Raw genomic sequence first — 20,941 nt, forward strand, 5'->3', positions numbered from 1 at the left:
TAGAAAGATCTGTGGAATTCAGACCAGCCTCATTTCATACATTGTTAATTGCAGGAACTACTGGCTTGGAGGGAAATAGCTGTACCCTCACTGGCTTTTATCTTCCAAGCCCCAAAAGGAGCAGCTGAAACTCCTGTTGCACGTAGATAAGAAATGGCAAGTAAAGAGGCTGGGAGTAAGATCTGGGTTAAGGGTGTCTCTCCTGGGACAAGCTAGTGCTTATGCATTGGATGTTGTCTGCCAGGAAGCAATCCCAGTAGAAAAGGAGGCAAATAGTCTTGAGTAAGAACTTGATGAACCCCTGGCCTGCACTGTCCTAGCAGCTGCTCTCTGCATGCCTCCTGCTTGGGCAAAGCCAGCACAGAGTGATTTCTTTCCCACTTAGCACCCTTGAAATTCCCAATTTCCTGAGCACAGATTTGTCCTGCAACGTAAACCTTATGGCTGCAGCTGGGCAGACACAAGCACTGCTGATGTACCAGTGTCTGCAAACCACTGCAGGAGTGGGCTCTGGGAGTGTCTGGTTGGGCTCCTTAGCTGGCGTGAATGCCAATTCACACACAGAGGAGAGGAATCTCTATTTCTTTATTCTAGTTTGTGCAAAGTAAGGAGCTAGGTGGTAACCCACAAAATACTAGCTCCCTAATCACCAAAACTTTACATTTACATTATTTATATGTTTTAGCAAATAAAAGTATCAGTATTCATTGTCTAGAAGTTGCATAGTTCTCTCATTAATTAATTAGTATAATACTCATTAATTAGAATTATATCTTCTTAGCTCAGTTTGGTCAGGGCATGGTGCTGATAACACCAAAGTTGTAGGCTCAATCCCCATATGGATCATTCACTTCAGAATTGGACCTATTGATCCTTGTGGGTCCCTTCCAATTCTAAATATTCTGTAATTTTAGTGCTTAAGTGATTCTCTCAATTATGTTAATTATTCCACATGTTCAGTCTCCTCCACCTCTTGGGTCAGTGGATTTCTAGACTTTGTGGCCTGTGAGTCAGTGTTTTCACTCTCCCCCGCCAAAATCACTTTTCACCCAGTTGGCACTTTAGACTGATGAATTGCCCCTGTTTATTCCTCCTTCTGGCCCTATCTTGGGCATTCTGCCAAGCATTCTTGTGGTCTGTTAGTTCAGTATTCCATTGTGACTGATTTCAATACATATATAATCCTAAATCCCTTTTTTTCCTATTCTTTCTCAATGGCTGCAGCTACTGAGGCATATTAAGTGTATAAACAGGGTTTATTGATATGTAGTTTATCAGTTTGGAAAACCAGACATCACAGGGACCGCTGCGCTTAACCGAAGAGTCTTACCCAGGCCCCCAGGGAGGTGCTAGCCCCGCGCTAGCCCCACGCAGCTTTCTGGGTGTTTCCTGAGAAGAAGCCCCCAGCCCGAGCGCCTGCCCCAGCTGCCTCTGGCTTCAGCCCGCCCCTGCAATCCTTATTGGATTCCCGGCCGAGGGGGTGTTGCCGCCGCGGCAGGGACGGGGCGTGCGGGCGCTGATATGCCGGCGCTGCGGAGCGTTGTGTAAGAAGGAGCTGTAGGGAGCGGAAGAGAATTGAACGGGACCACGTTTCTCCTCTGTGAGCTGGAGAGGTTAGTGGCTATTTCTTAATTCCCTGCTAGCTGTAATTAGAATTTGGAAGCAGGCCTTTCGTTTTCTGTTCCTCGCCTCCCCGGCATTGCTCGTCAGCGGCGTTTCCCCCTCGATTGTGGAGGATTGGGGGAGTCCTGCAAGTCACGTTGTCCTAGCTGCTCCAAAGACACCGTCCGCACCAAAGGGGACGGGCCACCACCTGGGGAGGGGGAAGCAACGAGAAAGGGAAAAAGGGAAAAGCCCTTGGTTTGGAATAATCTCCAGGTGGCAGTGAAGCAGAGTAAATAATGTGGAAATAGCCAAGCAGCATCTTCGAGTGGCCAGGGCACTGCATGGTGAGAGTGTGAGAGGTCATGTAAAAACCTTTCCTATAAACTGGACTTCTTTTTAGAAGTGCTGAGCTTCCTTCCAGTCCTGTGAAAATCCACGTTTGCTGTAGCTATTTGACGCTCCCTTCTGAAACACCGGACCATCAAGCAGGCTGTACCTCAGTTTACCCATGTGTAAAGTGAAAATGAGAATATTTTCCGTTCGTAAAGGGGTGTGGTGGGGCCATATTTCAGACAGCTTTTGGTGGGAGAAATGTGATTCTTGTGTTCTCAGATGTGGTATAGAATCCGTGCATAAAACACATTGACACTTAATTACTTTATGTTTTAGTCACAGCTATCATTTATCTCTAGTAAAAAAAAAAGAAAAAAGATGCATCAAGGGCTCAATCTATGCACAGTGAAAAGACAAGCTCAGCCTTTATATAACTCCTGTCATCCTGCTGAATTTTTGTGTTGGAGCTTGTTAAAAAACCTTAAACAACCAGTGTTAATTAGGGCAACAGTTTAATGAACTGATTTTGTGTGAAACCATTTTTTTCCAATTCCTTGCATTGATTTGCCAAATTAATTTTTGTGGAATAAAGATGGTCTTTCAGCTGTTGGATCTATGGTTACAGATGTGAACACAGAATGACATTGTGCCAAAAATCAGTAACATAGTGTTTGAACATCTTTCTGTCATTTGTGTTGATAAATGAGAAAATAAAGACAAATATGTTTCAATAATGTAAATCCAACTTGAAGTTTAATTATATTATATTTTTTAAATTATATAATTTAATATATAATTAAATAATATAATATATAATTATATAATATAATAATATAAACTTTATATTATAAAGACCAATGGGCTAATATTTTAAATTATTTTCAGAAAGAAAGTTTTTAGTAAGACTAACTAAGCCTGTCACAAGCAGTGCATACCACTTAGAGAGTAATTATTAATAATTATAACTAAATATTATTAATAAAATAATAATTGATAGTCAGATACCTTACAATTTCTTACTGTTGGATCAGGAAACTTCCCTTATTCGGGAGCGCTGATTTTTCTGGACTCCTCTTCCTGGGTTTACAACCAATGGTCAAGAAACTTTTTTACTGATAGAAATCTGTCAGTTTCTTCAAAGAGTGAACTGAGTTACTGTTTGTGAAGAGCTGGAGTTTAATTCAATGAAGTATGGGTTTGTTTTTCTTAAAGGACTGGCAGTGTTTATTTTGTAGCGCTGAAAAGGAGACTCAGCCTTTTGTCATTTTCAACTTCTTATTCTTAATGTCCTCATTATTTTCACAGTTGTGCTAACTGGATGTTTCAGCACCCACTCCTCACCTCCCAAACCCAGTGAGCCAAAAAGACCACCTCGTTAGGTCTAAGCAACTTCATTTTAAATGTCAAAGGGCAGACTTGTTTTCTTTTTTCCTTTTGTCATGAAGAATATCTGCTGTATCCACAGACTCTGAAAACCAAGCTCAGCAGAAGAACAGGACCGCTTTGCTCTCTGGACTAAAAATTAACTGGCATTGTCAAAGCATGTGAAGATAAATGGATAAATTATCGTTCCAGTTTTCAAATTAAAATGGGAATAATTTTCCATCTTACACCATGGGGTCAGGGCTTCAGTAGGATGCAGAACTAGAATGCACATTGACATTTTTGCTTTTCATTGATGACTCTGAAGTCACCTGAGTTTGATCCATCTTGTAGAGGGAATATTTGTACTCTCTGTTGTGCAGATTAGTTGTAGGAAGCTTCAGAGGGTGTTTGCCATTACCACTACTGTGGTCCACTGAAACTGTCTCTGCACTGCCATCCTTGGCTAGGTAAGCAGAGTCAGGCAACAGGAGATAAAACTAAACGAATTTGGGAGGAAGTGGAGAAACTAACAGAGTTTGGATGGATGTGGTAGTGGGACAACAATGCCCTGAGGAAGGGGTTCCTGTGTTTTACACAGTGGTACAGCAACATCAACATATGCAGGACTGTAGATAACTTTCACCTAGAATTGTCAGGCAACCACAGATTTTTCTGAAACTTGCAGGTAGAGCTCAGTGTGTTAAAATAGCATACATTGTGCTCATAGTGCACCTTAATAAGTGAGGCATTAAAAAGGTTTCTTCACTGAGTGGGGAAGTAGTGGGGCTTAGGAAAGAAAAATAGTCTGAAGGTCAAGGCACTCTTGCAGTTTAATCCTATAGTGAAAAAAAAAAAAAACCCAAACCCACCCAAAATCAACAAAACCCCACTCTGGATAATCCGTGCCCTGTTGTAACTTAGCAGAACAAAGGTTGCTGAGAAGCTGTCTCACGACTCTGGAGCTGGCCTTGAACCTTGGCAAATGTTCTCATGCCTGTAAAGCCAAAGTGTGGGACTTAGATCTTAAAACCTTACAAAATAAGTGCAACTATAATAAAAATATAAATTTACATTTGACTTGTTTCCTCTCTACTCTCTAAGCAAAAAGAACTTTGGCTTCTTGTCTAACTGAATTTAAGTGTTCCTTAGACTAATGTTTGCAACTCAGACAGAGATCTACTGTGCTAAGTAGAAAACATTGCAGAAAACCCACCTGACTGGGAAAGATAATGAAATGCATTTGCTAATCCTGTTCCTCCAGATGAGTACAACCCACCACTTTAACAACATGAGTTGAGCAATTAGCATAAAATCGATTTCTACTTTTTAAAATTTCTTTTTCCTTATCATGGCTTTATCAACCAGTTAAAAGGAGCCTGTTTGTGGCAGCTAATGCTCCTGTTGTAGTAACTATCCTAAATACTAAATTAAAGGCTGCACAACACTGGCTAATAAAATGAGACGTTCTCATGGCTCAAGTAATGTTACTGTGTTTATTAACTTTCCCTCTCAGTGAAATGTGTATGTACAAAGTAATCTTTATCATCTAGTCATTACCTCTGTTCTGTGAATGAGAGGAAAGCCATTAGAAAGAACATGGATTATTGAATAATCCCCAAATAACAGAAAGGAAGTAGTACTACAGGATGTGAGGGGTAAGTTGAGACCACAGTCATTCTAGTGAAAACGTCATGGGTGATTCTTTGCTGTGCTGGAAGCGATACAGCTTTGTGACCCTTTCTGTTGCTAGGGGAAGCAGCCCTAGTCGGTATTTACTGTTTTTTGCAGGCTCTGACATGGATTAGCAACAGACTGGTTAGTCTGTTATTTGGTGATGAACACAGAGTAGCTTGCTCATACTTGTCTTTGGAGTAATTAGCTGATTTTTCTCAGACAGCACAATTGTGTGCAGCTGGAGGTGGGATCAGCATGTTGGAAGATGTCTCTCTGTGCTTAGTGTTTGGTCTTGGTGACAGAATATACAAATGTATGAAGGGTTGAGGTGGGGGGGCAGGTTGTGGTTTGTTTATTTGTTTTGGTTTTGTTTTTGCCATTAAACCAGATTCATAACATTTGAATGGAGATGGCAGATTAATTCCTGGTTTTTGTCTTCCTCCAAAGCTTTGATTCTTTAGTGGCAAAAATCTGTGAAGAACTCAGATACTCAGATTAGAACATGGATAAGGAGGAATTCTGTACTGTTGATAATTCACTGTTAAGTGATGAGGCATGGTACACTTCTGGCATTGGAGGGCATCATGGGCTTAGTCTACTTTCATTCTTGTTCAGTAAGACAGAGGTAGGCCTGGTTTTGGTAAGTATAGAATACTTGGATTTGAAGTCCTGGAGTGCAGTATCTGTTAAAAACAGTCCCAAGGCGTCTGAGATGTCTCAGGTTTGTCATCCAGAAGTCAGGATAACCAATCCCAGCAGTCATGCTTGCCCTAGGAAATGTGTTTTTCATTTGGAATTTTTTTTAAGTCTACTTTAAATTTACTTACTTGCTTAGAGAAGTGAAATAGCTATCCATACGTTTCGCCCGATATTTGCGAATTAGGACGTACTGCCTGTTCTTATATGCCTGGCATCTGAAATGAGACCTTAAGGCTGAGGGCTCTTGAATAATTTTCAAAATAAATAGGTCATTTGCCTGACTCTACTTACTGTTCAAAAATAATGTTCTTCTGTGATGTGTTTCCAACCCAGTCTTTCTTGAGTAGGTCCTGGTGACAGCCTGACCTAGTAATATTCACAATAGAGATATAATGAAGATAAAGCAAAAGAACCATAAAAATAGCTGTATTATATGATAATATAAAGGGGGCTTAAAGTGTCTGGTCCTTTGTTTTAGTGTCGATAAGAGCTTCCTTTCTCCTCTTGCCCTGCAAGCAGGGGATGTGGCCATATAATTTTCTGGCTGCTCTGAGCCCAGTTTTTCTGATAAGGCTTCATCAGAAAGGATACTGCTTTCAAGGACACAACCTTAATTCCCTGGTATCTTTTGAAGAGGGCTGAATTTTGCACCAGGGAGATGTATGAGGCACATTTTTTCCTTTTTTTTTTTTTTTTGTGTTCATGTACTCAGGCAGAGCACCTGTCGTCGGTTGGACACAAGGTTTTCGGGGTGAAGGAAGAGACGAGATGGGCTCCATGATCAGAAGGCTTGATTTATTAAGTTATGATATATACATCTATTATACTATACTAAAAAGAAAAGAAAAGGAGAGTTTCCAGAAGCTGCTAACTACCTAAGAATAGAAAGTAAAGAATGATAACACACAAGCTGGCCTTGACAGACTCCGCAAGCCAGCTCTGCTGTGACTGGTCACTGAACCAAAACTTCCCCAGGAGACCAATCACAGACCCACCTGTTGCATTCCACAGCAGCAGACAATCTATTGTTTACATCTTGTTTCTGGGGCCTCAGCTTCCCAGAAGGAAAAAATCCTAAAGAAAGGATTTTACTGAAAAGGATGTCTACGACAAGCACCTTTCAGAAACAACTGCTGGGGTCTGCTGCATGTTACCCATCCCTGTTTCTTGGGATAGCCAGACTTTCCCACCATCAGATGGCCTGTAATATCAGGAACAAAATTTTCCTCTCTTTAAACACAGGAGGGAAAGTCCTCCTATCCTAGGTGCTCTTAAGTTACCAACTCCTAAGGAAGCATGAAAGTGCAGATAACTCCAGAGTTCAAGTTTCTTTTGGTAGATGACTACTAAATGAGATGGCAACTCTTCATCTTTTGCCCATGAGGTCTCATACAACCATACTGACAGATGGCCTTTTTCATCAAGAGAATCATTATGAGCAGAAAGAACTGCTGAAGTTGCCAAGTCACTCTCCATCATATTTGGGAAGTCATAGCAATCAGGTGAAGGCCCCGGTGACTGGAAAAAGGGAAACATCACACTCATATCAGGGGGATTGGACTAGATGATCTTTAAAGGTTCCTTTCAACCCAAACCATTCTGCTGTTCTAAGAAAAAGAAGTGCAAAGTACATTCCTTTGCTGTGTGCTCGTGATTATTATTTTTATTATCCAGCTCCTACATGATCTTATTTTTGCTTATATGCCTATCTGGAATAAACTTTCCTATTCCAGACTGCAGAACAAATGCATCAGGATGAAAAGCCATCCAGCCTTATAGCAAGTGTAGTCAAATGGCTTGTGATCTCTAAGTTTGACTCAAGCTGTTATTTGGCCACACTTTTACATTCTTTGTCCAACTCAGTTAAGTTTGATCCTAAACAAAACCAGTGGGATGGATTATTGCAGATAGTTGTCATTCACATTTTCTCTGCTGCTGAGGTTCTGCTTCTGCCTTTATGTACTCAAGTCTGACCATGGGAGGGAAGAGCAGAGATTTATTATCCAATGTCTAAGATGGGCATATATAAAAGAGTGACAGCTTACAGATGTCCACCTGTACTGTTTGTGTTTATCATATTAATGTAAGGTGCCTTGGTTTTCCATTTCTAATGATAAATAAAGAAATTTTGTGTTTAAAACTAGTTTTGTGGAGGGGCCACAGTTATGCCTGAAATGGCTTAAATAATATATATTAAGCTCACAGACTTCTTTCCTGGAACTTCAAGATGCTTTCTTGAGTTTAATTAGCAGAAGGTAAGGAGGGAAGAAAGGATAGACAGACATTTTAAAAAGGAGCAGGGCTGAATAAAGTAATGAACAGGGTTGCCATGACATTTTAGAATTGCATTTATGTTACCAATGGCAGCACAGGATGGTGGTAGTTCAGTAAAGCAACTCTTTTCTTTTCAGAACTCAGTGGCCTTTTTGGGTGTTTAAAGGAATGGTGCAGTTAAGGACATGAACTTGAGGTGGGGATAAAGCTCTTCTCTTACAAGAGTAGCCGGTAAATCATTTCACCAGAATATTGCAGAAAAAACGAGATATGGGTACAGTCTAGTAAAATCAGGGAAAAAGAGGGAAATGTTTGCATTATGTTTCAAATGCAAGCATTAATTCTTGGAAATCTTTTACTTCCATGATCCAGTTATTTCTCTGCCTCTTTTGTAAGGTATATTTCCCTCTTCCAGTGCCCAGAGTATTGTCTGCTCCTGAACCTTCACAAGACCTGTTTTAGCTATTTCAAAATTAGGTGCTTGTGCAGATCCTGCCTGTGATAGGAGGTTATCTGTTTTATAACAGCCACAGTTGTTATAAAGTAATAGTCCACATTGATTTGACAGAGGAAAGAAGAGTGATACTGGGTTCTCTTATCCCAATTACATGGCCTTGCTGGTTCTGAGTAAGTTGTGTATTTAAAATACTCCTCTGAACAGACAGCTTCACTAAACCTTCTAGATCACATCTTTGAAGGCAGACTGTAAAGAAATAAAGAAGGCAGGGGTGGTGTTTAAGTCTATCACCCAATTATAGTTATTTTCACACAGATTTTTGGAGAGGATCTTTGAAGTTGCCAGCAGCTTCACTGGTCCTGAACTGATGAGATTTAACAAACCATGTAGAAACTATGATGCCGTTATTATCCTGGCACAATCCATCCTGTATCCTTCTTCAGCTAGCGACACTGTGTGAACTCAATCATCAAATCAGTTTACAATTTTTTATGAGTTTTGTATTAATTGTGCATTCAAGGTGAAAAACTGAAATATATGTTCATCTTTGTTTAGATATGTTTTAAATATAGGTAGCTTTGGAGTGGCTTTAGCCAAATAGAATCTTCTATTTTGCTAGAAGTTGAACCAATTTGATGACAGTTTTTTGGGGTCCTTTTGGAGACTTTATGGAACAATAAATCTGGGGATGGTGAATCTGTAAAGAGGCAGACAATTGTAGATAGGAACCAATTTGTAGGTCGTTCTTTTGCTTGTTTATTAACCCTGAGCATGTCAGGTTCTGCCCTGTCATGCTTGAAGGTTCAGGTTTTGGCATGCTCAGAGCTAACCAACTGTATAGTCAAATCAAAATGAATGGTATTTTAAAATATAAAACTACATCTCTTCTTGCAGGAATCACAGGGTTTGATGTGGGTAAACCTAGGAATTGGGAGATGTGGGTTTTGCTTTTGCATAGTTATACACAAGTAAAGCATTGTTCTTCCTAAAAAGCTTTGCATGGATCCTAATGTGCAGTTGCCGTACTGTGGGAAATATGCTTTTAGAGGTTTTCTGTAACCTTCTTAATGTATTTTTTTTACCTTTTTATCAGGTTTTCGGTAAAATACTAGATACCCCCTCTAATGGCTGATAACCTCGGAAAAAGTGTTTGCTTTCTCGGGACAAGTTTAACAGATGAGTAGCACTTTGCAACTACTTGACTAAAGCACATTGAATTGCAGACTAACTCTTCATGAGAGGCTGGCCTTTGGGATTTTTAAGTGTTGTGTTGCCCATTAGGATGAAAAATACTGAGCTCTAAAGTTAGGAGGGAGTAACTGCAATCACTACTCTTCATTCAAAACGTTATGGTTTTCCCCGCTTTCCAGAAGTTTATGACGTTGGTAGCGTTCCAAAAGGTAAGGGAAATGGAGAGCAACCATTGCATTTTGCAGGCCCTACTGTGAGTGGTAGACTGATAAAATGACAGAGATGATAGGGCATAATTAAGATTACAACATTTTGCAAAAGTTTATCTATTTCCTAAGTTATTTCAATTTAGTTATTAATTTAAAAAAATTCTACATCACCCTCTGTTTTAGAAGGGTTAACATTTCTTTTTCTCTGGGTTAGGGGATGAGAAAGTCCATTTAAAAAGTACACTTGTCTGACTAGCTAAATTCTGTGTGTTTATTGTTTTCTTTGAAGAAAGTATGAGGCAGGCCTTCAGTGTTATGAGTTGCTGTCATGCTAACAATTCAGGCAGAGGGTTTCATCAGCCATGGTAAGCAGTATCTTTGTAGTGACTGTAGTGTGTAGTAGGAGTGCTTTTTTCATTTGGGGAATTCTCAAAATAGCTCAGCCTGTTAGAGATCTGGGATGCAGTGACCTTTAGTGGACCGGAAGATAGGTATCATCTATTGGCTTGAGTCCATAAGGAATATTAAAAGAACATATTTGTAGCTGGATATGTGTTTTGTTCTTGTGCATACTAATATTACAGTCAACAGCAAGAGATCTTTCTTAATGGGCTTGTAGGAGTATTCTCATTGAGATCAATGGGATTACTTGTGATTAAAGCTAGGCAAGCATGTAATTCCTTTTAGGATTTGGGTTTCAGATTGATTTAACAACAAGAGAAGGAAAAGAAGAAGCCTATAGTTTTGTTGTTTGTTGTAGGGCATTGTTTTATATAGATATTTCAGTGCAAACTTTAGTTATAGTCATATTTTCTGGATGTCTGATCTGTGTGGGATTTCCTGTCATGAAGAAGAGAGGTTGTAATAATACCTACTTCTCACTTTGCACTTATTGTCAGTAGATCTGAGAGTGCTTTACAGAAGAGGTTCCCACTGTTCTGGAACTGGGGACTGATAGGGAAAGGGGGTGTGATTTGCTTGCCTTGGGTCAACCAGTGAACTTCTGTGAGAAAGGAAGAATGCAGCCTGGAAATACAGCTTTCCTGCTTCTGCCCAGCCCAGCTCTACATTCTTTAGGCTCTCTGAAGAAGAAAGAGCTTGTAGAAAGGACTTCAGTGATTGGTGGGAAAATGCAGGGGCAGATGTAGTAAGGGAGAAAATATTCAGAACATTTTTCTGTATTTGTTCATCATCACTTTCATTTGTGTTATAGCAAAAGGTTGGAAGCCTCTTCTGACATCAGAGTTTATCTGCAAAGCACTTGTCAGTCTATCAAGGGAGGTGAAGAAGCCTCTTCTCTCAGTAGGTGACACAGCAAAAACAAAATGAGCAGTGTAAGCGAGAGAAGGGAATGGGCTGAGATTCTTGGGCATGTCTCATGGGCTGTCCTGTTATCTACACCTCTTGTGATTAGCTCTGAGCAGAAGTGAAGGTATGGATAAGTAGTTCTCCAATTTATTTAAAAAAAAATCAAAAAGACAAAAAGCACTCAATTTTAAACAGTGTAAGAGTGAGCACGAAACAGCAGTTCCTTTGTGTGAAATAGGTGTTTAAGCAGAGTCTCAGTAATTAGTGTTCAGACACTTAGCTGTGCAGAGACTACTCTGGGGCTTCATTGCTCTGCAGGGAAGCTAGGGGACATGGTTCATAGTCCCCAGAGACCTGGCAGAGTTCAGCTTCATGATAGCCTTAGTGTTTATGCAGATGTTAGTCAAAAATGCGGTGAAGGATGTTTCATCTTCTTTTTCCCTTTTTTGAGTTAGTACCATTTCTAGCTTTATTTGGGGTTATTTTCTCAGGCACAGATCAGTAGTGTACTAATACTGTTGTTTGGTCACCTGGAAAATTAGGATCTGTGAATCACTGATAGCTCCAAAACACTCCATTCTCCTGAATGGACTTTACTGCAAAATAATTGCTTGCTGCTGGTTAAAATTCTCTTATCTTCTCATCAAATTCACTTTCAAAAACTGTTATAGAACATTAAAGCCTGAAAGAAATTTTGAGGACATTTTGTGGCTTTCTTTGCTTCAGGTATATGCTAATTAGCCACATAAAAGCAGTGTTTTCCTTAAAAAATAGCAGTGATGAGGCTGCAGTTACATGCAATTGTTTATTTACCCACTAGAAGTTTCACAAGACATTCTGCAATTCAGTCCAGAGCAGTTCCTGGAAACTTATAATAAGTAATAGTTTAATTTTTTTTAAGGAGATATTTTTATAAAATAAAAACTGGAGTCCTTCATATCTGTCTCTAATTAATTTTTCAGATGCCCCTAAGCAGGCTCAGTACTTTCTTGGGTAGTTTCAAACTTAGCAGTGTAGGTATATTGAAATGTAATTTGAGTTTCAAACAAAATGAATCTGACTGAAGATGGGTCCCAGAGATATGTAGAGAAGCTATTTTAAAAGTGTTTTTCCTCTTCAGACTAGCAACCAAATCTGAATCACAAAGGGTGACTATAGACAAGGGAACAGGACAAAATGGTCATTCTTAGCCATGCGTGTACATCACAGAACTTTTGTTTCAGTCCTCCACACTGTGGAATATGTCACATATTAAAACCAGATCTTCAGATTTTTTCAGTATTTTCCTGGTTTTATAATACTTGTGTGGGATAATTTTGCTTCAAATATGGAGCCTGCCTGAATTGCAGGCTCTGGAAAGCAGCCATGTGATGGATGTCAGTACCACTGCAGACTCTGGGGTTAGCAGAACTGTGTTTGAATAAAAGTTTTCATCCTGCTCAGATATTAATGCTGGAGACAGCATATCTGTTACAACTGCAGTTCTTTATTATCAGCCATCTGCTGAATAGCGTAAAGGTGCTTGTTTGGCAGCTTAACACAGCATCTGTCCATATATCAATGTAACTATATCAACTTCAACTTTGAGAGTCAGCTGGAAAACCATAATTAAATTGGTGAACCTGCATATAAATGTAAAACAATGCAGGTGTTTTGTTCAAGTGGCATTTAAAAGACAGGAAGAAAAGTCCCCTATGGCTGTTTCCAAAGTACAGTGGTGGCAGTTAGGATGAGAGATTTTCTGCTGGCAAACCTCTGTGAGCATTGGTGCCTTGAAGTTATAACTCACTCAGCAGAGCCCACAGTCAGAAGGCTTGGCTGGGTTGTGATAGCCAGAGACATGGGTGGGAGAGATGAGGAGGTGCTGGCAAGGGTAGATTTAAGTCAGTAACAAACAGCTCTCAAGGAAAATCTACATGGTTGCTCTATTATTTCCAGGTGCTGCAGTTTTCCTCTGAAATGTGGAGACTGTAAGTGGTCTTGGCTGGTTTTTGAGAAAATTTCTGATTCTCATTTTATGTTCAATTAATGTTTTGAAGAGAAGTGGTGAATTTCATTGGGGGTTACCTTTCTGTCTTTCTCTTGCAGAAGACTTTATTTTCTCTCTAAGTTGTAGTAAAAGCAGAGCAAAAATAGTCCATTGTGCTAACTAAATTCAAAAAATATTTTTTTTGCCTTTTTATTTAAGATCTTCAACTGTGAACCTGTGCAGGGTCTCCTTCCAGGAGGTACTTCAGCATATACAGAAGTTAAAGTGCATAACTGGTTTCCTGCAGAAAAAAAGGTATTTTTGCCTTTGAATAGGCTGCTAAATTTGAGTATTTGTGAGCTTTTCCTTGGTAAAAGGAGACATTAACAACACTAACACAATCCACTCTGTTCAGCTTCTGCTTTCTATGATGTTTCATGCTAAGGATAAGCAATGAGAGCAAGATGTGGTGGCACAGGTTGTAGCATGTACCAACACCCTGAGTACAGCATCTGCCAGGTCTCTGGGTATTTGAAATCAGAAAGTTAGGGCTGAGAGAAACCTCAAATTTTCATCTTGATGATTTTTCAGTGACTGCTGGTATTTCCTGGTAACCTTCTGTTGAGGAAGGTTCCACAACCCTCATCTTAGGGCTCTGCTGCAGTAAGAGAGAAAATATTTAGTGTGATGTCTGAACAATAAATTCATCTGAAGGGAGTTCTGTAAAACTTCCTCAGTCTGTTTACAAAAATCAGTAAAAATAAAAGCTCCTTAATGCCAGTGTAGCATCATGAAGCCAGCATTCTGTATTTGGCCAAATGCACGAGGGGATATCTCCTCCAAAAATCATGCATGCTGAATACAGAAGAGGTCCTGTTTATATACTGTATTTTACATATATATTCATTGATTTTCCCAGAATAAACATACATATGATAATAATTTCCCAGAAATCATTAACATATTTTCCCTCCCCTTTACATGTGTGTTCTTTTGTCCTGGGGTCTCTTTGGTGGTCCTTGACAACAGTATTTTCAGATTAAATACTTATCTGTGAGGTTTCTGCTACTCTTAAGATGCATGTGGCACTTGAAGCAGTACACTTTAATATACCAGGCTGAGATTTTTTCAGGAAAGCCTCCTGCATCAGTGTTATGCTATTACCTGTGACATTAACTATAAAATATTTTGATTTCTGATGTGAGTCACTCATTCATGTTTGTGGGAATGAGAGTTTGTAAGTTGCAGGGAAAATGCAGGAGGCTTACTGAAATTCTTTATATCTCACGGGAGAAGGTGCTTGTACTCAATTCTGTAACGTCTAGACATGCCATGAGAAATTTTCTTGAAGGGGAGATAATTCCTAAGTTCTGCATGGCCTTAGTGATGTTGCACAAAACAGAGGTAAGCCTCACTTCCCTCAGGCTTATCTCAGTGAGTGTTTGCAGTTTTGAGATGTTGGGTCGCACTTGTCATTGCACTGAGGAGGAACACTGGTGCTGTTTGATGGATTTCTTTGGACTTACTCCATTGTTTGTTTTGCTGCTAAATATTCTGTTTTGCTGCTACATTTTGCAAGAATATTTGGGTCAGTTTGGGGTTTTTTGGGTTTTTTTGGGTTTTTTTTGGTTTTTTGTTAATTGCTAATGCAGGAAATACACAGCAGAAGCACAGAAAGCTAAAGAGCAGAGGGGCAATGGTACGATGATATATTGGTGTAGAATAAATTATCCTCTTCAACTTTGCTTTTCTCAGCTCTTTTTGTGTGTCATGCAGGGCTCATCTCCCTTGATAAGAAGAACCATTTATGCTGGCTGTCAGTGGGGAAGAACTTCTAGCAGTCAGTGGCAGCCACCATCCCCCTTGCCCCAGTTCAGAGGGGGCCAGGGTAGGTGCTGCTGTGATGTGGGAGGCATTCCTTAGAACCAGCATGTGAGCATGAAAGACATCTCCTAATCTTCTCATCAGCTCTCTTTGCTTTCATACAGCCAGTTAGGAAAGGGTGGAGAAAATGCTTTTGGATACTGTTGCATCACTTACAATATGACTTTTTTCCAGTATGACAGGAACCGAAGTTTCTGAAAAGCCTTGAAAATGCCTCTGAAATCTTTTTTATTAAAGCTTTAACTCACTGATTTTAAGAAAAAGGTGTGAAAGGCATGCAGTGCGGTTTGTGATTTGGGCTTCCTACTTCATCGTTTTTGTACTTGAAAGATTATTGTGGCTGTTATCTTCTTGTAAAGGTTTGAAAGAGGAAGTAAACTTTTATATATTCATCTGGGCTCTCAGATGAGAATTCTCTATTCTGCTCTTACCTGGGTTGTAACAGTTCTGAAAAACACCTAATTTACTTTTCTCCCCAAGCAGCTGCAGATTTTGGTGTGTGAGCAAAATGAGGGTAATAAAAAGCCGCAGCAGGGATGCAAACACAGCATTTTTTCTGTTAGCTACGTGTGTAAGCAAAGGTTCCAGAACATACATTTAATGGCTGTTTCTTTTGGTGTATTAGCCACTGAATCCTTGACCTGGACCAAATGGCTGGTTGCTATGGCAACAGGCTGCACAGTAACAGGTTTTGTTCTTGGGTTGAAATCATCTTGCTTCTCTTAAATGTTTGTTTTGAGGAGATCAGAAGAAACTAGGAAATTCTTTTTTCAAAGGAGAGGCAAAAATATTAATGTTCATCTACCTGAGCATCTGCAGAGAGAGACATTCTTTATTCCATGAAGAAGGTAGTCAGCTCCCTCACTTTCTCCACTTTGTTGAAGCAGAGGGCAGCAGCTCACCAGCAAGGAAAAAAAAAAAAACAAAAGTAGTTCTTGGAAACAACATGATAGGAATTTGTTTGCTGTACAGCTCCAACTCCCAATCCCACTGAAGGCAATGGGAAAATATTAACAGCTTAACATTCCACTAACCTTGAGAATTTCTGAACTTAAAGTAAGCTCCTGATCAACTCTATTCAAGCTGGACTTGTGAGAGACTGGAAAGATTGATGTCTCGAGATGTTATGGGCAGCATGTGTGTGGAGTAAGGGGCAGTGCCCTGCCCTGTACACCCCCACCCTAGAGCCTGTATCCCAGTCTGGCACTGGCTGCCAATCCCTGACACAGCAGAGGTGATGCTCCACCCCACCTCTGGAGCCCCTAGCTCAGCTCCTGAGTGGCCAAATGCGCAGAAGTCCCACCTGGGGGAAGGGCCCAGGAAAGCCAAGGGGTATTTGAGGGCCAACACAAGGCAGTCCGATATCTTGGCTGTACTGCCTCTTGGAATGTGTGTCTGTGCACTGCTGGAGCCCAGGAGCTGGTAGCAGTGTTTGGTTTTTTCTATATCTTTTCTGTTTTCTTTCTTTCTTGCTCTCTTCTAATTCCCTCTTATTGGACTTTTGAGTAACTTAAAATTGAACTGTCTTTGAGTTTGAAAGTTGAATGAGCCAAGTTAATGCTTTAAAAAGTGTTACATGTTGATTGAGTGTTGCACTAAACTTGCTAAATTTGTCTGATTTTCTTAAGTTGCCAGTAAAATGGTTTTTGTTGTTTTGACCTCTTGAGAGTATCTTGGTATTTCTCCTGTGCATCTAACTCAGAGTACATGAACAACCATAAGCCCCTTTAAAAGTCTCAATGATCATGGTTGTTTGGAGCCTTAAAATACTAAAAAAAGTTCTTGCTGTGACAGTGGTCAAACACTGTGGTAGGGGCATGGGAGGTTAAAGGGTTGCCAGCCATGGGGGCAGTCAGAAGTCAGCATGGAGAGCCATGCTGAGTGCAGCTGAGTGGGGTTTGGATTGGGTGACCTTCTGGGGCTCCTTCCAGCTGAGGTCATTCTGCAAGTCTGTCTCTTTTTTCTCTTTGGCCACAGAGAAAAGCAAATGTGGTGGAGAGCCCAGGCCAGGACTCTGCCTGTGGGTGGTACTGAAAATGAGTTTTGTGTTTATATTGTCCTCCTTTACCATACCCACCCCCCTGCACCTCAACCCTACACACTTCTCTTCCCTGGTGAATAGTGTCATAATGCCATACCTTAAATACTTGGTAATAAAATTTCACTGTAATTCCCCTAGAGAACTCTTTGATATATCACTAATTTATTTTCTTACACTAAACATGCTGCTCTATGTTTTACCTTTGTATCTTTTTGGCATATATAAAATGAGTGGCATTCAAGCACTGTAGGCAGGAGCTTAAAGGAAAACAAAATACAGACACAGCATGTGATTGGAGGGGGGATCTTTTTTCCTTTGTGCCAGCAGCTGTCAACCTATTGCACTGCCAAAACAGTCACTTATGGCTTTGTTGCTGCGCTGTGATCCTGCCAGACAAGAGGCACCAGGAGGAGTTAAGTGGGCTTGTCCATTTACCCATCTCAACCTCAGAAAGATGTGAAGGGCTGCAGCCAAGTAGTGTAAACTATCTAAAGAGTTCACTCAAGTGAAGGGATTGGCAGTGGCAGGAAGAAGACTGAAACAAGAAACAGAGATTGAAGGGATGCTTTCATGAGATGGAACAAAAAATGAAGAGGGTCTGATCTGACCTGATTCATTTTAAGCCATTTTCCTGTAAATCTTCAATTCATTTACAAAGTGTTTGTAGTCCTCAGGGTGCTGGAACAGTGCAGGTTTGAAAGGTTTCATCAGTTGGCAAGTGCTTCTGCAGATCAACAGCAAATCATAAGACCAACAGAAGAATTTATTGCCAGAGGCCCAGAGCCCAGCCAGTGAGTGCAATACCTGTCTCACCCTCCATATTATGCAGTTGTGTCAGCAATTGCATTTGGGAGATGTAAATCTTAAAGAGATGCCTGCTTGTCATTAAAGAGATGGCATAGCTTTCTTTGGGCATGGAAATGTCAAGCAAGCATCTTGATCAAATTCGGTGGCTGGTTACAGCTTGGCATTGTAGGCTGTGCTGATGGTTACGTGGGGAACGCAATGATGCTCCCTGCTTCCTGTCCCAAAGTATTCCAGCCATGCTGCTGAGCACTGGGACTGTGTGTGTGGCACCGTGCTGCAGACGCTCAGGAAGTCAGAAGGGTTTATATAAAGCTCTGCTGGGTTTGCAGAACCTTTTGGCTCCTTTCCAGCTTGGAAGTGGCGATATAAATAGAAGAATGTCTCACTTTTGAAGTCTGCCTTCTATTCATGGAAAGGAAGAACTTCGCTGGAGCTGTGATTTAATAGCTGTTAAATACAGATCTCAAGACCAGTCCTATGACAGGCTGAACTGCTGCATCCCATTTCAATGGGATATGAGTGAGCTCAGTAGCCTATAGCATCACACCTGTTAGTTGGTTGCTGACACCTGAATAAGGTTTGGTGCTATGGAATCAGAGTTCAAGAGTATCCATTCTCACACCTTCCCTCCCAGTTGCTCTTGTCCCTGTTACAAGAAAAAAAAAGTTGCCTTTTTTTTTTTTCCTTTTGGACAGATTAGCAAAATGTTTGGGACAGTGGTGGTTGGAGTTGGAATTGCTGGCTTAGCACGAATCCGAGACTTGATGAATCCGATGCCTTCCAGCCCTTCTGAGCACCTGAAACTCATTGGATTTGTATCCAGGTTAGAATTTCATCTTACCACGTCTAATATGTATATTGCAATGTTTTTTCTTCTTTTTCAAGCCAAGAAGGGAAAATCTGTGCAAATATGCCTGTCATTCTGAGTGGCAGCTCAAAAGTGAGCACAGAAAGATTTGCAAGAGGGAACAAATAGGTTACCCTAGTGAGAGATCTTTCAGAAATTACTAAAATAAAAACTGAGAGATGTTTTTGCTGTAGAATCTGTGTGATAACAGGAAATTCTCTGACTGGAATTTCCTGTAGATTTAAGGTTGTGCAGACAATAAGTGCAATAATGATCTCGTGTCTGCATGACAGTTCTAGAAATGTTAAAAAAGTAAGTTTTAGAGAGTTTTAAAAAGTTCTTTTGCAAAAACATGTTTTAATGCCCCCAATACTCCAACTTCATAGAAAAATTCTAGTATTTTTTTTAAACCAGGTATTGAACCTGTAATTATCTGAAGAAAATGCCATGATTTGCTACATGCAGTAAGGTTGCTTTTTATCCCTCTTATGCTTCGTAGAGAACAAGAGTTTTTCTCACTAGTTTGGAACTGTGGAAATTTAGTGTGGACCTTCCTCTGAGCATTCCTGCTGGACTGTCTGACCCATTACAGTGGAGCATAAAAGTTTGAAAGAGTTGGGCAATACCTTTAATGGATCTCAGGTTGTGAATGTATTTTTCCAGCTATATCTAAATTGTGCAGCACTGTTTGAGACAGAAGGGACTGATCAAGTCACCCACTTTATTTTCCTGCCAAATACATTTTTGGTTCTCTGATGGCTCTGTCAGTGCTACAGGTAACCTTGAAGAGCACTGAAGATAGGGTTTCTACCACTGTTTTTTTGTGAGAAACAGTGCTGTTAAAATGCGTGATTCACAGAAATCTTCCTTGCATCCCCATCACACACAATCACTGCCTGTCTTTGCTTTCAAGTCCTGCTTTTAGCCTGCTTTCCTGCCCTCTGTCACCTGTCCTAACACTGTCAAGGTGCCTGCTCCAGCCAGTAGTAATGCAAAGGGCTTTTGGAGGGATTGTGTTTTTCTTTTTCAGCTGGAGCTGTGCTCAGCCTACTGCCCAAGAGAGCTTTCCCCTTAGCACTGGCATGCTGTGTGCGTTGCAAGGTGAGCCATCACAGCCAAACATCTGCTTTGTCCCTCTCCTGCTTGTCTGTACTTGCAGTTGTGTGCATCCGTGCCATCTCCAGTGCTTCTGTCCACATTGTCCAGGATGGTGGGGAGAAGTTCTCCCATAGGAGCACTGTCCTCTTTCAAGTCACTCTTTTACATCTCTTTGGTTATAATGCTTATTAAAAACCAACACACCAAAACCAAAAAGGACTTGACAGTTCAATAGCAGGCCAGTTTCTGGACTGATACCACCTCCTGCACAATGGGGCATTTTTTTGGTTCTCTTCTCCATTCCACTTTTGTCTGTAAGTGCTCATGCTCTTCCTGGATAAGAAATTGGTTGTTATACCCTGGTTGAACTCAGTGAGACAGTGGTCCATGGGAGCAATTTTTAAGTACTGCTACACAGCATGTAGTTGGGAAGAATGGACTGTGACATATGCTCTGGTTGTATTTATGCTAAATGTACAGGAGAAGTTTTGGCAATATTAATGAGGCTAAGCAAATTAGCCTGGAAGATGCTCTGAGAAACAAAGACATCCATGCGGCCTTCATCAGCACGGAGAACAAAAGCCATGAAGAAACCATCAGGTATTTTGGAGGGTTTTCCCCTGTTCTTTTCCCCCTTTCCCCTGTATTTTAGAAGCACAGAGGAGCTGTGTGAAGCTGTTGCAGGAGAAGATATGAACACTGAGGAAAGACTGCCAGACTAAAAGCCTGAAGTGAATGATAGTGAGTTCCCTAGAGCACCAATAAGCCCTGGAAGAGAGTGGGATTTAACATGCATTAATTTCCCAAGTAATTCCATTTCTGCACCTCTAGGCCTGTGTTTGATGGACAGGCAGCTTAAAACAGGATTTAAAGCCTTTCCTCACAGATTATATTGTGGAAGGGTAGTCCAGTGCCCCACTCCAACTGCTTACATGTCTGTAAGTCAGAAATTGCAGTGCTTAATGCTGTAGCATTTTAGCAACTTGATGTAGGGGAGTGAGGGAATTCTGTGGCAAAAGAAGAATTAAAACCCCACTCCCCTGCTGTTTAAGTGTGTGATGTAGCCGCCACACCATCCTTCCTAGGAAAGTTGCCATTTATTTCTGTTACTCCATGTTGTGCATCTCTCCGTGTGAAGCTGGCTGTGGGAATGAGAAGCAGTTTGCATGGTGAGAGAGGA

General features: G+C 40.6%; 1 protein-coding gene across 2 annotated transcripts in view; it reads left to right on the top strand.

Annotated features, from left to right (window-relative positions):
• Window positions 1-1,482: 1,482 nt before the first annotated feature.
• The window catches only part of BLVRA (biliverdin reductase A), a 29,666-nt gene continuing 10,207 nt past the window's right edge, over window positions 1,483-20,941 (top strand). The window contains exons 1-4 of one of the 2 annotated variants that reach the window (XM_030943763.1): window positions 1,503-1,613; window positions 13,304-13,399; window positions 18,512-18,639; window positions 20,242-20,361. In XM_030943763.1, the coding sequence (XP_030799623.1) occupies window positions 18,521-18,639; window positions 20,242-20,361 (239 nt within the window). In that variant the 5' untranslated portion in view covers window positions 1,503-1,613; window positions 13,304-13,399; window positions 18,512-18,520. Of the gene's footprint in view, window positions 1,614-13,303; window positions 13,400-18,511; window positions 18,640-20,241; window positions 20,362-20,941 lie in introns of both variants that reach the window. The other variant, XM_030943762.1, reaches the window with a different exon arrangement.

This window comes from Camarhynchus parvulus, chromosome 2, assembly GCF_901933205.1.
Source record: "Camarhynchus parvulus chromosome 2, STF_HiC, whole genome shotgun sequence".
In the NCBI taxonomy this organism is placed as follows: Eukaryota; Metazoa; Chordata; class Aves; order Passeriformes; family Thraupidae; genus Camarhynchus; species Camarhynchus parvulus.